Consider the following 18,057-nt stretch of genomic DNA (forward strand, 5'->3'; position numbering starts at 1 on the left):
GCTTTACGTTCCAGAACTTCACCGAACCAAAATAAAACATTTGTCTTTTACACCACTCAATTCCCATGTTGTCATTATCCTGGTCAATGTGCAGCTAGACAATGAAAATATGAAATCAGTTAAGATCCATGTTGTTATGAAAAGCGTAGTCAAGTTTTTTAATCGTTTCATTGTTTTTCTGAGAATTACTGAGCTGCTCAGTTGTGAGGATGAATAACATGATCGAAAAGAAAGAGCAAATTCTTTTTATTTTCTTCTATTTTTGCATATTAATACAAAAACAAAAAAACTCTTTGACAACCACTCCTGTTAGCTTAGACATTACAGCACCAGACTTGATGAGGTTGACTGAATAATTTGCACTGATAACAGCCTTGACCCCTCGCACTGTCCACCAAAGTGGACGGATAGTGCTTCAGGCCAAAAGCATTGACTAGAGCTGTCCTATTGCAGCACTTAACTTTGAGTATACATGAATGCCTGCCTCTCACAGCAAGCCTCTTTCAGCAGACTTCATCCTGGTTTTCTGCAGTTGATGTTTAGGTCCAGCAGAGGAGAAATGGGTCCCAAAGAATGTTTCCTTTATATAAAGTTCAAAAGTCACTCCCACAGAATGTCCCTTGGTTTCTGCTGCACAAAGGCTCCTCCTTTTCTACTTTTTGAATCTGTCCAATGCAGATCTCTGGCTAGAAAACACAGTTGCTTTCTTCTCCCTCTCCTTTCTCTCTTTCTCCATCTTCATTTTGTCTTCCACAGCTTCCCTGATTAAATCCTGGAGTGTAGGGTTAGACAAAAACAGAAACAGACCTTTAAACTTAAGAAAATCAACAGTGTCTCAATACCAGGACTACAAAATAAAAGTATCCATTTACTGAGGGATTTCTTGTTAATATATGGAACACAAACTCCTGCACAAACAAAATTTCACAAATACACTGGCAACGTTTGCACCAAAATGTTGCCACATGTATTGGTGCAATTTAGACAATGCTCAGTCTTTCCCTCATGGCTGCTTTAAGTTCAAAATATGACTAAAGATCCGTTTTTTTCCCCAAAGGTTTAGTCCTCAAACTCAATCCTCAAAATAAATACACGGTATTAACACTCATGGTGTAGCTACTTTTTTGTCACCTTTAACAGCAGAAACATCCCAGTATGACTGCATCAGTCTTTATAGTAGACACTCGGTTACTTACCCTCTGGTCTTCATGACCCACTTGTTTCTTGCGCCTTTCAACATTGCCAGCAGAGCTACGACCTTTTTTCTTGTACTTGGGAATGAATTTCTCCTTGGCAAGTGGATCAAAGCCCTGAAAAATGAAAAAAGAAGCTCTCAGAAGGCTGTAAAAACAGAATTATACAGAATCAATATTTCGAATTGAACATCTTGCTACAGCTCCTTTGTTGTACCTTTACAGCTGGGGTCGTCGACTACTTTTGTACAAGGCAATCTTTTCTCATGGCAGATTGTGGGGGGCCAGATTTTTAAATAAACTAAAATAAAACAGTATTTTTGTCTAATGAACAGCTTTGTTTAGATAATTAATATCTTAGAAAATGTAGGAAACTTAGAGCCTTCAAACGTGAGAAACGATAATTACCTATCACCTTTGCAGCATCTAACCACAAGGAGGTGAACAGGATATTCGGGCTCTCTCTGTTTGATGCTAGTATGCTGTGTCATAATTGGCCGAAAACATGCAAGCCAGTTCTTCTGTTTTGATTCCTGGTATTTTTGAAGGTGCGTTGTATAAAGCACTTGGCGATTATAGTGGCATTAGCCTCCAGAAATATCAGTGAACACTGCCCTTTCAAACAGGACTCACTTTCAGAAGCTAGGCTATGACAGTCCTGCAGAAGGGTACAGCTGCTCCACATAATTTAGTGAGTTTAAGGTCAAAATGGGCCTAAAAACAATGCTGGCTCAGTTGTATGCTACATCCAAAACGTTGAAGCATTCTATTTTTCCTCCAGAAAGCCTCTGTGTTTGGCACTATTTTGAAATGCAAACTTTGGCTACCAGCTACATGCCCTTTGGCCACAGTTTATCCAAACGTTATTTTGCAATGCAAACTTTGGCTACCAGCTACCGGTACGTGCCCGTCCGTCAAAGTTTATCTAAACAGCTTTTTAGGTCTGCGGGCTTCCTCAAAGAAAACAGAGAAGTAACTAAGATAAAACAAAAACAAAAAGAGTGATTTTGACATGATGATCTGCTGTTTACTGTGGGCACAAGAGGATACTTTTATGAGCCGAAGCACAGAGAGAAACAACTTCTACAGACGGCGACTCAGCGGGAAGAAAGAGAGGGGAGAGCAACTTTAGTGGAGATTGCTTAGCAGGAGAAATCCTGAGTTATCTGGTGGTATAGGTGTGGAAACTTAACCATATAAAGCAGATGGGTTTGCCAGACTCCATCTCTATCATCAGGCAAATCCATCTTGAAAAGCTCCAATGAACAACGTTTGTGCCGCATCGACACGGTTCAGACCAATCGGCATCAAGGAGAACGAGGAGGTAGCTGTGTGTGTTCTACACATTGGAATGTAGTTTGGCAACACTCACCAACTTAGCAGCATCAGTCAACAATTAATAAGCGATAAAAACAGTCACCCAAATAGTAAAATCAGTTTAAATAAAACCCAATACCCCTTCGCCCAATAAATGATCGTCAAATCTCATAAGTAATCATTCATTTGTCATCCAGGTAAGTTTATGGCTGTTGCTTTATTCAGCTGATAACCAGACAAGCTACAAGTTGAGGTGAAAAACTTAGATGAAATAACTACTTTTGGCTTATTTACTTCTTATTTCCTCTGAAAGCCTGCAGACCAAAACAGCTGTTCAGATATATTGAGAAACCCAAACCCATCCTATTTGAAGAGGCAATTCTCACTGAAATCACTGGAGGCTAATGCCACTGCTGTCACCAAGTGCCTTTAAAACCCCAACTTAAAAATACCAAAATATCCCTTTAGGTATGTAGGCTGCATTGCTGCCATTCTTGGCCAAGTCCCCCTTGAAAAAGAGATCTTTGATCTCAATGGAGCTAGCCTGGCTAAATAAAGGTTAAATAAAAAATAAAAAATAAAAAATAAAATAAAGGCTGACATGCTTTGTTTTTTCATTATTCCAGCTCATAGAAATGCTAAACCTTTGTGCCTGTTGTTGGATAAGTTTGTTAGGTAAAGGATTATAGTCAAACACAAATGTTTGACAACAGCATGTCTCAAAATGATTTTAGATAAGAACAGCATGTGAAAAATGAACATACGATAACAACTAGTTTATCTTGTTGTACTTGATGATGCTTGCTTTAGAAGGCAGCTATAGTTTATTTGTGAAGCACTTTTTAGAAAAACAAATAAAAGTGCTTCACATAAAAGAGAGAGCACTTCCAAAATCATTCACACATGGCATGATGTACAGACAGACCAAACTAACTTAGGAAAATCACTGACATATATGCCATGCAATGTTTTTTTCTAGAGAACACAGTCTCTAGGTTCAGATTTGTTTGAATCCTACTTGTGCAGATTTTACTGAAGTTTCATTATTTTTCTCCTAAACAAACACTCCTTTAATTGTGTTGTTGGTTGATTTCTGATGAAATACTCTGTCTATAAGGGAACTTGGCTGGGCTTCCTTCCCTGTCATCAGGCTAAGCTGACGTGATGGGGCTCGTTTGAAATCAAATTTCCACTTTAACTGGGACGACTGACACATGCGACATAGTCAATCTATGACAATCATTTGCAGAAGACAAAATGCAATTGAAGGTCAAAGTGACTGATCATACTAAGAATTAGAGCTACTATCAGAATCTCCTGTAAACAGAATTAATGTATATTACTGTATTTACATACTGACCAGTTTTCTCATACTGCAAGGAAATAAAATATTTGACATCCTGACTTTTAATAGCCAATCATATCCATCACTCTTGATCTTTTCTGGAGGAACTGTGATTACAAACCCTTTAACGGTCTAATTTGACTTTAAAGGTCAAATAGAGGCATCAGCAATATTGTCTGTCTGTTTCTAAACTAGATGAAACTCAGATGTTCAAGTTTCCAAAAACATCTTCCACACTAAGAGGGGTTAAAAAGATGAATATCAGACCCTAGGTGTTAATGAAAACAACTTCTTTTCCCCTGAAACTACAAGTGAGTTTAAAAGACAAGTTTAGAAATTGCACTTTAACTTTAAATTTCGGTTTAATATATTAATCCCAGAAGGGAAATTCACTTTTCTTATCTTAAATTTTGTTAATAACATAAGTCATTGAGTCATTCAATCACATTTGCAGTTTGTATGTAAGAACAATATTTGATTAATATTATAAATCAAGTGTGGTGTGAAAAAGAGAGCAGATTTTATCTTAAGGCCACATATCCAGCCCTATATTACAATCATCAGTTTTCTTCTGTATACAGTGGATCTCACTTCAGTTCCTTCCACCTGCATTTACAAAACGTCAGTGTTGTAGAAAAACATTTGGCAGGACCTCCAGCTTTTCTGGCCTCTACCCTGTGTACAGATTGATGTGTGTACCTTTATAAGAAAAACATACTTTGGCTACAGCTCAAGCATGCTCTCCCTGCTAGTCCAGCCTTATAGGTTGTGGTAATCCCTTATCTTAGTTGTCTTTGGCCTATTTGCCTCTGACAGTCCAGATAAGAAGGGAGGGAAAATGCACCTGCTCTTCCAGCTGAGCTGAACCACAGACTGTGTGTTACTTACCAGAGCTTGGACCCTGTCTTGATGCCGTTGCTGAAAGGTGGCATGGTCCACCTGCCCCAGCTCATGGGGGTCCAGGCTGATGAGCTCTGGCTGAATCTTCTCCAGCAGGGCCTTAACCTCCCACTCCTGCCTCTGCTTTGCGCTACGGTACGGGTTAGCATCCAGACCATCAAAGTTGGGCTCTCCTGCACCTGTGAGTTGAAATTGAAAGAGACCAAGATAAAGACATAAAACAGTTTGAAAGCTCTAAAAATGTAATGGCTGTAGTTGCTCGAGTATGGACTTGATGTTGGCACTGAGAGCCCCAAGGAATCTCAGTTAGGCCCCAAATAAAATACCCATTTTACAGCAGGAACAAGCAATCTGATACAAATTCTTTTAAACCCTGGAGCTCATAATCATCTCAATCAGCTCATCAAATACACAATCCAACAACTCCAAAATGCTCTCATGGACAAGTTGTGACCTGCACATTCACCACACTATGAAATAATAATGTATAATTATGTAACATTACGACGCATGAAGCAAACACTCAGAACTATTTCTTGAGTAAACCACTGGGCGGAGCGACACAGTGCAGCAGCCATGCCTGGAGTGTAGTTCCGGCTTTGCATTTAGCTTTAAAACATCTCCATCTCGTAATGTTCCATGATTATTTCATAGTGTGGTGAATGTACAGGTCACAACTTGTCCATGAGAGCATTTTGGAGTTGCTGGATTGTGTATTTGATGAAGGGAAAGCTGGAACACCGTCTGCTTACATTGAGTTGGCACAGCAGGTCTGAAGTCGGCAGCGGCCGATCTAAAAACAGCTTGCACTGACAACTGAAGGTAACAAACCCATTACTAAGACTACAGGAATTATGGCAATGGACGAATTATCCAAAATGTTTAAGTATCCCTTTAAGGCTTAGAGCTGCACATAATTAAGCATAACAGGGATGGTGTTGATTTGACTGACAGGCAGGTGCACTGCAGCTGTTCTCCAAGAGGTTAGGCTTCATTTTTGCCCAATTCATTGCTGAATTTAAACTGTTGGATTTATTTGTGTTGTTTCAATTGTTTTGAAAGCAGTCGGAAAGGTGCCAGACAATCTCCACGGGTGACTTTCAACAACTATGATAATCATATCACCTGCCTTAATGCCATCTCTATACCTGATTCTAGATTAATACAAGTAGTTGGGAGTCAGTACTGGTAATACGCTGACCGCCATTGTTAGGTTTTATGGTGCCTTTTCAGAAACCAGTTGGTGAAGGCAGTGAAACTCTTATCATGTTTTTACAGTCTATAATCAACAAGAAAGTGGAAGTGTTTTATATTATCATATTAACACTCGACTTTTGTCCAGCTCTGTTTTCTCCCATCAGCAAATCAACACCAAGCTTAAACTCCCATCAAATGTTCTAAATATGCAGGTATAAGGTACTTTACCTGGTACAAGCATGCTGGTGAAACCGTCTCCATGCCCCACCCCGAGGACATCCTCAAAGGGGCAGAACTGCAGCCCCCAAACAGTCCCCTTAACTCTGTGAGCCATGTAAGGCTTAGTCACTGGAGTGCTCCAAACGTCCCTGTAAATCTGCAGAGACAGTTTTCAAAGACATGGATGAAAGACACTGTAATGACTTTCTATTTTTCACTCGTTCAAACAAGTGACAGCTTCTCTTTAATGTGTACTTTAACGGAAAATTTTGATTAATGTCAACTATGCTTTCAGCGTTTTTCTTACTGATTCTATTTTAACCTTAAGTCACAACATTATTTCTCAGTATAAATATATATTAAGAACAAACAGAAAATGTTTTGCATCTGATGCAATGACAAAAACTGGAAATAATCACCTTTAAGTCAAAATTATTCACAAAACAACTGCAACTAATCAGTTTTCCCTATTAAACTTTCTGGATCCGGACTAGAAAATTGAGAAAATGTGACATTATTGTCCAGGACAAACTGGTAAGTATCATAAATTTAATCAAAATCTGAAAATTATGTCTTTATCAACTTACTTAAATTTTGCAGTTGCAACGAGGTTAAAATGTTGCAATATACTGAGTACTGCAACAACCAGTGAACAACATATGCACAGACACAAAGGCCAAGAGGAGCAGACAACTGGGACAATCAGTTTAAATTTCATATAAATAATGCCACTTTCATGCAGTTATTTTTGTCCAAATAGAATAATGATCTTTTCTTTCTATCTTTAACATTACTTTCATAATTTTCCCCTAATTTTCAACCCGAGTCAAATTATTTAACCACTTAATATAAGCATGTATCTCATAGGTAGAATCCTACTTGTAAAAAAGAGATACACGAAATGCATCTTTTCCTTTAGTCATCCTTCTGGGACAAATCATTATTCATGCAGTGTGGAAGTGATCTGGACCTGAACAATGTCTCCTGTGGCAGCTGACAGCAGCCCCTTCTGGCTCAGGGACAGACAGGACGATCCAGCAGGGAGGAAGTAAGACTTGAGGGGCTTGAATGCTCTAATGTCATACACTTTCAGCTTTTTATCCATTCCAGATGTTGCCATATACCTGCCAAGAGAGGAGAGCAGAATGAAAGACTGCTCTCTGGTGGACACTGGCATAAATGCAGTTTATAATGCTACTGGACATTTAACAGCACTTAGCCAGAGGTTGCACCTTGATATTTAAAATTTCCTCATGTACACTTTTTTAGAGGAAATGCTGGTGACAGCTGAGTAGATATAATTTCCTGAATTCTGATGCAAGGTATTTTATTTTCATTAGACACATTGTGTTTTCTTTTCTAGACAGAGGTGGTGGCCCCCTGTCAGGTCATGTATTAGCAAAATATCAAAAAGCTAATTATAAATTCAGAGGATCTCTGCATGCTTGCATGTAGTTGCAATCTCAGTTGATATAATTGAATCAGTTAACTAGAAGGGAAGAAAAGCATTTTGTATTGAACTAAATGAATCTTCCAAGTACAAGGGCCTTCTTCTCACAGCCTTATCATGTTGAAAGCCTGTAATCTAGATAGCTTTGACTGACACTGCTGCCAAAAAGCTCTTCACGTTAATATGGATGGTAAAACTGTGACAACATTTTTAAAAAATGAGAGAAAAAAGGCAGCCATGCCCCCTAAGAGGGACAAAAAGCTCTGAGAGTTAACTAAGGGTACTCTCACAACACAATCCAAGTACCATACCAAAGCCTATTTGACCCCCAAAGTCCACTAATTATGCATCCAAGTGTCCAGATTTTTCAGTCGTTCGGACCTTGTTCTAGCTCTTTTTTTTTGTTATAATAGAGAATAATTTATTTCTTGTGTTTGTTGAAAAATTCACAAGATGAGGAACTTCAAAAATAATCTCATATTAAATCACAATAGCAATGTTGGGGAAAAACAATCATAACTGATTATTTTCACAAATCGTTCAGCCCTAAAACCAACAATCACACAGAAGCGGGGTATTAGACGGCCTAGTATGACCAAAATGACTCAAAAAAAGCCACAAAGTGCATAAAAACTACTGTCATGCTGTCTTCCTATTCTCCATTGTGCTGACTCTGTGAGACTTTGCTCCTTGTACTCTGCAGGTATCATAATATGACTTGAAAATGAAATGCACATTTATGCCAGAGCAATGTATGTGCAGGCTAGCCTCAGCATTATTTCGAGCAACCAGCTTTAGTTCAAGTCTAGACAAAAGATCTGAATAAAGGAACTGTGTGAAAACATGGGGGTTGGATCAGACAAAAAAGATTAGTCTTTTTCTTTGAAAAGCCCAGCAGAGCTAACCTTGCAAAGCAGATGGATACGCCCATTTCCTTGATTTTCACTGGCGAATCCCTCTTGCAAAGCTCCCATCTGAACTGCTTGGGCCCGGTTAGAAAGTGACAGGACCAATCAGCAACTAGGGGCAGTACTTTCAGGCGCGGCAGAGTTGTGACGTAAACAAACAGCAGCAAGAGGCCGGTGCAATTATGGTGGAAGAGCTTGGCGTGGATGCTGCTAAAGCGCCAGTTTTATCAGAACTTGACGACATTTCTTTGTTAGAAGAGGAACAAAGAACAGCATTGAGTTGTTTTCTTTTCAAAAACAACAAAAGTCAAGTACTTACATGTCTATAGTCGCCATATTTCACATTATTCCTCGGTAGCTGTGCACACACAGCGCGATAGCGGCTACGTCACGTGTTTTGTTGCTCTGATTGGCCCGTAGAGATTTGACAGACAGAATGTTCATCCAATCACACTCTGAGTTTTTTTTCAAAGCCTCTGCCTTTTCTCAAATGTTTCCTATTGAAGCTTTCCCAGATGGATGTGTGAAACAAATCCCTCTGGTGTGTCAGGTTACACCAGAGCTAAATATGATGAATGCAGGCGCCACATACTGGACTTGAATGCACAGTGCCCGACTCCTCTGTACCTCTGGTTGTTCACTTTCTCTTGAGTGAAACACGCTCATGATCTCAGTTATATGTTGTAAACTAGCTTGTTCAGGTCACTGTTCGTCTAAGGTATAAGTATATTCAGGCCACTGAATATATATAAACATTAGAAAAGTCTTAGGGACGCCACAATTCGGTTACTGAAGGGGACTTGCCATATTAGAAACGCTCTCTAATCCCAACGTTTGGTCAACCTCAAACAAGGGAAAGAGCTGGAGCTGAGGCAGGGCCTCCTTATAAACGGCTACATGGTCAGTAAGATCAACCATATGCCCTATAAATAACTGTTGTCCTTCATTTAATCAACATGGATGAGGTAAAAATGTTTGTGACACTGTAAAAGTGGAGTGGTCCAAATGAATGATTTTAAGTGGAACTTGATCCACTCATAAACAACAGATCAAAACTCAGGACTGAACAGCATAGTAAGTGTTAAGTTTCAAAGATGACTCACGTGCCAGTCTTGTCTACAGCGACAGAGCGCACGCCACCCTGATGACAGAGCATCTTGACGAGAGCTTCTTTCTGGTTGGGTGACCAGAGGGTGACCGTGCCGTTGTGGTGGCCAAGATGAATGATGGCGTTATGGGGATTTTGGCACATCACGTCAAGTCGACCAGTCTTGGTGCAAATGGCTGCCACCTCCTTTCCCACAGATACATCCAGGTACTGCAGGAAACTCGTTGCACTCTGACAAAGAGAGAAACAACAGGGGAGTTACTAGAGCTAATAAGAGACGGTTCAATAAAGTCTGTGTTCAAGAAATTAACCTGAAAATTAGACTACATTTTTTCATTTGTAAAAAAGATCAGCCTGTTTTTTAAAACTATATTTCTATTATTACTGATGCACTGTTGAAAAGAAGGTTTTAGCTTTTATGCTAGTAAAACATTATGTTATGGCTAGAATTTTGTTAAAACAGACAAGCAATTTATATGTAAATCTTTAATGAACCTACCGCTGTGGCAAGCAAAAAGTGGTATGGGAGGAACTGCATACGAAGAACGTCATTGAATTTGCGGATACAGTGAAGCTCTATGCCATTGGAGTCATAGACATAGAGCCACTTCTTCTGAGCCACTGCATACATGGCTTCACTATGAAGCCACCTATATCAACGTAAAAATTGATTTTTATTTACAGAAAGACTGTACCGGGATCAGGTAGAGTGAAGCACGACAGTAAAAAACGTAAGCTGGATGACTTACTTTACATCATTGACCGACTCCATCACATTTATCTCACACATCAGCTGTTTGGATTGCCAGTCTATACAAGCAACATGGCCTCTCCTCCCACCGAGCAGCAGGTGACTGAAGTAAAGAGATCATAATGCTAAAAACTTACACACAGCACAAACATAAGACATTTTAAATCATAACTAAAACCAACGCAGCACTTTCTTTGAGCAGTGGAAGCTCTTTAAGGCAAACTTCTTTATGTTGACCTGCAGCAATGCTGTTTATATTGAAAAATATCTGAGGAATCCCCTCTATACTATCTTCATAAATATTACATTTCAAATCCATCTGGTGACTACAGCTGCGGGTGTAGTAGATGGAAATATGAAACACCAGGTGGATCCATACTGGCTCTGATTAAATGATAGTAACTACTAAATGAGTGAATTTAAGTTAACTTTAAATTTACTGTCAATCACTAAAGACAGAAATACATGATTTGTTATGGGAATGCTAAAGTGAAACAAATACCTAACTGTAATAAAGGGCTCTCACATGCAGGGGCCCTCCATATGCAGACACTTCATGCTAAAATAAGAATTAAATGATGCTGCAAAATTTTTTAGAGCCAATCAGGACAAAATTTGAGACTTTTGTCAGACAAAGTATTGACGATAGATGGGAAAAGGAGGGACATGTAAATCAAGACTTAGTTTTAAACACAAAAACAGTGTAGAGGCCTAACCAGGCAACATCCAGCTTGGTGGACGCTAAATTATACATGGGTTATTCATTTAACAAAAGGTCAAAAGATCTACTGGTTAAATAGGCTACACATCCCAGAGTTTTTAAAAATGTTAATACTTTGTTGGCACATGTTTAAAACAATAACATTGCTGCTTTTTCTGATCACATTACATTGACTCCTTAAACTGTTAAAGACAGCTATGGTGTATGTGGAGATCATATGGATTCATTATTAAAAATAATTTCATTATAAGCAGTTACAAAGTTGAATGATCTTTTCCTTGCTCAGTAGTAAACCATACATTCTGCCTTTTTCCCCCAGGCTTTACAGATAAAATCTGCTATAAAAAAAGTTCAACTCAAGTTTTTCATAATCCAACCAAATAAAGTTAACAGTCATCAAAGACATTTTCCTAAAAAGTCCATCCCTGATTAATTGAAGATTAGCAGTAAAGCAGAAAGATAAATCTTGTCTCTAAAGTTCCTGAGTGTAACTGAGCTTACAATGATCTTTTTCTTCTATTTAGATTATATTTTACATAGGACTCCAAGGTATAACTAACCAACAAATTAATTCGAACTTTCTTTTCTTTTTTTTAATAATGACATTATAAATTTGGAGATATTATGCTTTGTTATGTGAATTTATAAATGCAAACATTTGTATAAAGTCATTCTAATCATACATTTTTAATTTCTTTAAAATAATATTATGTATATCTTATGCATTTTCAAATATAGTATGTCTTTTTCTTCAATACATACTGTGTATTGAAGAAGTTATACTAATTGTATACTGTTTGAAATCATGTATTTAGATACACACCATTTGAGAAGAAAAAAGGAAAGCATGTATATTTTTGATAGAGGTTCAGAAATAAAGAATCGTTAGTAAAGAATTCAGATAAATATGTTAATCTTAAATTTATTATGCCTTTAAATGTATTTACTGTAAGATAAAAACAAATGGAAACGCGTTATTTTTGAACAATTTAAATGAAATTAATTGCTGACTAGGTTTATATAAATAGTTTTTTTCAATAATGTATTAGGGAATAGTGGGATTAAATGAGGACTTCTAAATATCTGAAGAAAATAAACCTAGTGTTTTTGCTCTTTTAAACATTTAAAATAATTGTTAATTTGATTAAATTCAATAATCTTTTGTTTTAATAACAGAGTGAACCTTTGAGAAAAGTTTATATTTTCAGCCTCTTACGTAAAAATTGCACAGATACTAAGCAACTATATAAGCTCAAGTAGGACTGAGTGCAGTATTCCATTTTTGTTGCCGTAGCATTGATAGAGGTAGAGATATCACTGTCTGACCTTTACTAGTACTGACTAACAGTTTTACTAGGATCATATTCTGGTACTGTTATGGCTGATTAAGTTACCTAATAACATTATTAGTAAAGTATTGTCCTATAATATGTGTTTGGTTCAAACCTCTTGCTCTGAGTCCTTATGTAACAGCCAATAATTAAATGACTAACAAAGGAGAAAATCTTTGCCAACATTGTTTTATTTGCACAGACAGTTTATACTAACCGGCCAGTCTTGCTGTAATCCACTCGATATGGACCAAACTGAGACAGCTTTAGGTTGAAATACTGAGGAAAGAGAGGAAGGGAAAAAACAATCAGAATAGGTGAATCAACCAGGGCAGTGACAACAGTTTATTTACATTTTTTTCGAAATGCTTGAAATTCAAATTTAATCATCCAAACATCATTTGTGCATGTGACTGATTCACACAATTACAACAGCAGGATTACATAAACTTTTATCTAAGTATAAAATGATCTAATTATAAATTAACTCAGGTTTGGCAGGATTAAAGAAAAGAACAGTCTGACACGGACAAAGTTGCCAGATGGCCCATTAAGTGAATAAACTAACTTTGGACCCTGCATTCATCAAGAACACCTCATTCTTTGTGAAGCCTTCGATGTTCTCAGAGTTTGTTACTGTGGAACACAATTAACTTTTCTAATCTTGTTCCATGAAAGTCTGTGAACCTGCAGCAGCACAGGTACCCAGCAAAAAATCCACATACATGTCTACACTACAATATCTGCACGGATAAATTCACTTCTTATAGCAGAGTAGTTTTTATACATTACACCTCATTAAAAGTAAAAAAGACGCACCTTTGCTCCAGATGTTATATCCACAGCATCTGCAATATCTTCTTGAGAGATCGTGCATGTGTCCTCATCTTCATCACCTTCCAAAAACCTGACATAGGGAAAAAAAAATTCTAATCAGCCCTTACAAACAGCTTAAAGCGACATTTCAAATAATTATGTCCTTCCTGGGCAATTTAGGATTCAATTAGATCACACAGCAGGCAGTTATTTTTTGCAGAAATTACCCAGCATCCTCAGGGAGTAGAAGGTCAAACCGGGCAGCTTGTTTCGTAGCCATTTCTGAGGCTTCTTCAGATCGGGTTATCATATCTCTCAGCTTGTAATGCCGGCGCCTCGGCTAGAAAGAAAAAGTAAAGAAGAACAATTTAGCTACTAGCAGCATCTAACTGCATTTGTTTGCTAGAACCAGCACAAAAGAAACATCTCTTACCTTTTTTGTTTTATCTTTCCTCTTGAACTTCTGGACTCTGTCTTCTGGAATAGGAGCAGGTCCAGGGAAAGGGTCTGAAATCTGAGGGAATGTGGACAAGAAGTACAAGAAAGAAACAGAATTTTTTGCTGACACTTTCTAGGTGAGGTATTGAAGATCTGGGATGTATGCTATCATTTATCTGGCTCAACCAATGAACATCTACAATATATGGACAAAAGAATCTGGCCACCCGCCAACTACGCCAACAAGAAGTGTAATGACATTGTATTCATATGCATGTAAAGTGCCATGCAAAAGGAATGGCTCCTTTTCTGATTGCTGATTATTTTTGCATATTTATCACACTTGAATGTTTTAGGTCATCAAAACAATTTCAATATCTCACATAGACAACCAAAGTAAATACAAAATGCAGTTTCTAAACGATGATTTTATTTAATTAAGTGAAACAAAAATACAAACCTATCTGGCCCTGTGTGGAAATGTAATTGCCCCTCTTGTTAAATCATTAAGTTAACTGTGATTAACCACAGTTTTTGGAAAGCTGAGTTTAATTTCACTGGCCACACCCAGGCCTGATTAATGCCAGATTTGTTGAATCAAGAAATCACTTAAATAGATGCTGTCAGACAAAGTGAAGTAGGCTACAAGATCTCAAAAAGAAACATATCATGCCACAATCCAAAGACGTTCAAAAACAAGTGAGAAGCAAAAAGATTGAAATCTATCAGTCTGGAAAAGGTTACAAAGCCATTTCCAAGGCTTTGGGACTTCAGCGAACCATGGTGAGAGCCATTATCCACAAATGGAGAAAAATGGGAACAGTTGTGAACCTTTCCCAGGAGTGGTCGGCCAACCAAAATGACTCCAAGAGCGCAATAATGACTCATCCAGGAGGTCACAAAAAAACCCAGAACCACATCCAAAGAACTGCAGGCCACACTGGCCTCAGTTAAGGTCAGTGTTCATCACTCAACCACAAGAAAGACACTGGGCAAAAATGGCACCCATGGGAGAGGTCCAAGACCAAAACCACTGCTGACAAAAAAGAACACAAAAGCTCGTCTCACATTTGTCAAGAAACATCTTGATGACCCCCAAGACTTTTGGAGAAATATTCTGTGGACTGACGAGACCAAGTTTAAACTTTTTGGAAGGTGTACAGCCTGTTACATCTGGCATAAAAATAACAGTATTTGATCAAAATACATCATGCCAACAGACAAACATGGTGGAACAATGAATTCTGCTGTCTACCAGAAAATGCTGAAGGTGAATGTCCAGCCATAAGTTCATGCCCTCAAGCTCAAGCGCTCTTGGGTTATAAAGCAAAACAGTGACCTGAAATATACCAGCAAGTCCACCTCTGAATGGCAAAAAAAAACCCAACAAACAAACAAACAAACAAACAAAAAAAAAAAAAAAAAAAAATGAAGGTTTTGAAGTGGCCAAGTCAAAGTCCGGACTTAAATCCAATTGAGACACTGTGGTGTGACCTTAAACGGGCAGTTCATGCTTGAAAACCCTCAAGCATGGCTGAATTAAAAAAATTCTGTGAAGAAGAGTGGGTGAAAATTCCTCCACAGTGATGCAAAAGCCTGATCACCAGTTATCGCATTTCAGGTTTTGCTGTCATGGGTGGCACAACCAGTTATTAGGTTCAGGAGGCAATTACTTTTTCACATAGGGCCAGAGAAATTTGGATTTTTTTTCCCCTTAATAAATAAAATCACAATTTAGAAACTGCATTTTGTATTTATTTGGGTTGTCTTTGTAAAATATATTAAAACTGGTTTGACGATCTGAAACATTTAAGTGTGATAAACATGCAAAAAAAAAAATCAGGAATCAGAAAGGGGGCAATTACTTTTTCACAGCACTGTATTCTTTTTCTTTTAGCCCGTTAGTTGAGATCCAGATGTTCTCTTTGTGTTGCGTGCTATCGGTTGATTTATGCTGAAAAAACCTACAAGCTGTGACGGTTGACATTATTAGAGTACTTGGCTGGGGCAATGTGATAAACAAGTTAGTTACCAGGAGGACAGATCTATAAGACCTTTCCCCGGTATTGTTATGGTAGACGGGATGACCGGTAGTGAATAAACATGTCCAGTCAAATCGCTTGGTAGGAATAAACTGTTGTATACTTTGACTTTTTGCATTGAACATTGTGAAAATCTGTTTTTCGAATAAATGCCACCGTTTTGACTAACACCAGACACATGGTGAGGAGAAAACACATCAGTCTTACCCCTGAAATAAACTTCTTTCCACCCTTTTCATTTTCTCCCTGTGGTCTTGTCTTTGCTTTTCTCTTCTTTTTCTCCGTCCGCTGCTGGGACTTTTCCCTCGGTTCCCCGTCTTTCACAACTTTATTTCCATCTTTTCCTTCCTCCTGCGGCTCCTGCCAGTAACGAGCTGGAGGCTGTTTTTTCGGCTAAAACAGAAACGACATAAAAGAAAAGACAGTTATTTCTTATGTATTTATTTCTTCCCAGGGAACAGTTAAACATGCTTTATATGGGCACTGTTTAAGTTAGCTGTAAGATGCTAGTGGACTACTAGCAAAAGCGACTCTTCGTCACACAGCTGGAGAAAAAACCACGTACGTCTTTGCCATCTTAATAAACTGACCGTTTGATCAAGTCACAGTAACGTCCTCAAATTTAGGATTTGTTTGTATTTACCTTCTTGTTTTGACCCACGTGTGGGGTTTCCACCGGTGCATCGTCGGGGGACGCCATCTTTGTTGTATACGTTTTTCACTTCCTCTGACGTCACTTCTGGAACGTTATGTGGAAATTTATTTAATATTTTGTCCGTGAAACTATTTCAGATCATTTATATCAAATTTCACTTTGATAATTGATCGACATAAAGTAAATAAATAAATAAACGAATAACTACATACATCAGCGTAAAAATATTAATTATACTGAAGTATTGTAAGTCTGTCTTAGATTATAAGCCTGTTTTTTTAAATTAATATGTTTGATTCAAAAATTAAGTTATTTACTTGATTTTCATCACTACAATTTTAAAACTTCCAGTTATTTCTTGTTGTGTTGTCCATGGATTCATTTATCCAATTTATACTCTTCTTTACTGATTTACACTAGTTTGTCTTTTAAGTTTGTTTAATTGATCACAAAATAATCAATACAATGTGTTCAAAAATGTATTCATCAAAACTATTACCTGTTTAGCTGCTCCACTGCACAAAGGAAAAAATAATAATAAAGATGCCTTTTTTTTTGTTTGTTTTATGAAAAATTGATTTAGTAATATTTGGATCCTTCCCCTAAAGTCTGATAGGATCATTGGATGCAAATATGATTTTAAGTATCCAGCAAAAGCATTTCCCAAAATGTGTCTCCAGCTTTTTGGGGTAGTTATTTGTTATTTTCAGCTTTTAAATTACTTAAATCATAGTAAATTAGTAAATAAATAAATGAAACTATGTGTAGTTCCTTTGAACTTGCGATTTGAAAATGCAATCTACATTTAAACCCTTGGCACTGTGAGATTGCAAATATTGAAAAAAAATTCTCACCGTTTTGTAACCTCTCTCTCTCTCTCTCTCTCTGTTACACAATGGCCTCAAAAATTTATTAAAATAAAACCATGTGAGGTTTTTGGGGAAAACCACCCCGTGGTGAAACTACTTTCAAATTTTGACTTCAAAAACCATGTGGCTAATGAGTCACAAGAAAGGACTTCCTTGGAAGAAGGTTGAATTTAATCTCTTTAGTTTATTAAAATGTTCCTTTGTGTGAAAAATTAATCTCAAAATGTTAGTTAAATGTAATGATGGAAAAATGTACCATACTACACTCTGATAAGATCTGAAAACTTATGAAGCTGAAAAATAGAAATCCTGGGAAAAATGTAATAAATACACATAACAAACAAACAAGCAAATAAGAAACATCAAATTTCTTACTCCACTGGCATAAGCACAATGTAGTCAGTTTTTACCCGTTAGTGTTCCTAATGCAAAATAAAAATCCAACAGATCAAGGCCCAAACACGAAAGCTCGAATCAAAGTTTTTTGAAAATAATCTACATGGTATTAGGCCTTTCACAAAGAATCCGTTGGCGTTGGGCCATTTAACAATATCAGTGCCCATCAATGTTCTCTGAGTGCAAATGCACAGTCTGGTATCATGCAGGCTGTTACCCTATACCCAGTGGATCACTTGCATTACAGTTGTTGGTAAACAGAGGGTAAGCATTGAAAGCCATGCCAGCTAAAAGGTTACAGTAATGCTGCAGACTTTTGCACAAATATGGCCATGCAAGCATCTGCAGCTTGTTCTTTGCAGACTCTTCGTATGTGAAGTATGCGTATGTGTTCAACTGTT

The 18,057-nt window shown here is 37.6% G+C and overlaps 1 protein-coding gene across 2 annotated transcripts; it reads right to left on the bottom strand.

The window, feature by feature from the left end:
- Nucleotides 1-229: 229 nt before the first annotated feature.
- On the bottom strand, nt 230-16,450 carry wdr46 (WD repeat domain 46). Of its 2 annotated transcripts, XM_041800048.1 has the most exons (14): nt 16,380-16,450; nt 15,944-16,129; nt 13,690-13,770; nt 13,484-13,596; nt 13,260-13,347; nt 12,658-12,719; nt 10,387-10,491; nt 10,137-10,287; nt 9,633-9,868; nt 7,142-7,295; nt 6,181-6,328; nt 4,744-4,934; nt 1,197-1,310; nt 230-772 (listed from the first exon to the last, which is right to left on the bottom strand). In XM_041800048.1, exons 1-14 carry the CDS (start codon nt 16,434-16,436, stop codon nt 653-655), a joined length of 1,806 nt encoding a protein of 601 aa, XP_041655982.1. In that variant the 5' UTR covers nt 16,437-16,450; the 3' UTR covers nt 230-652. The 2 variants fall into 2 exon arrangements, with proteins under 2 accessions (XP_041655982.1, XP_041655983.1); XM_041800049.1 differs by lacking the exon at nt 16,380-16,450 and having other exon boundaries at nt 13,484-13,598; nt 13,691-13,770; nt 15,944-16,122.
- Nucleotides 16,451-18,057: the final 1,607 nt, after the last annotated feature.

This window comes from Cheilinus undulatus, linkage group 11 (genome assembly GCF_018320785.1).
Source record: "Cheilinus undulatus linkage group 11, ASM1832078v1, whole genome shotgun sequence".
NCBI lineage: Eukaryota > Metazoa > Chordata > Actinopteri > Labriformes > Labridae > Cheilinus > Cheilinus undulatus.

Coding starts and splice junctions, on each gene's coding strand:
- wdr46 (XM_041800048.1), bottom strand. CDS start 16,436: ATGGCGTCCCCCGACGATGCACCGGTGGAAACCCCACACGTGGGTCAA. Junction 10,492..12,657: donor GATTACAGCAAGACTGGCCG/GTTAGTATAAAC, acceptor TCTTTACTTCAG/TCACCTGCTGCTCGGTGGGA. Junction 773..1,196: donor TGGGTCATGAAGACCAGAGG/GTAAGTAACCGA, acceptor CCTACACTCCAG/GATTTAATCAGGGAAGCTGT.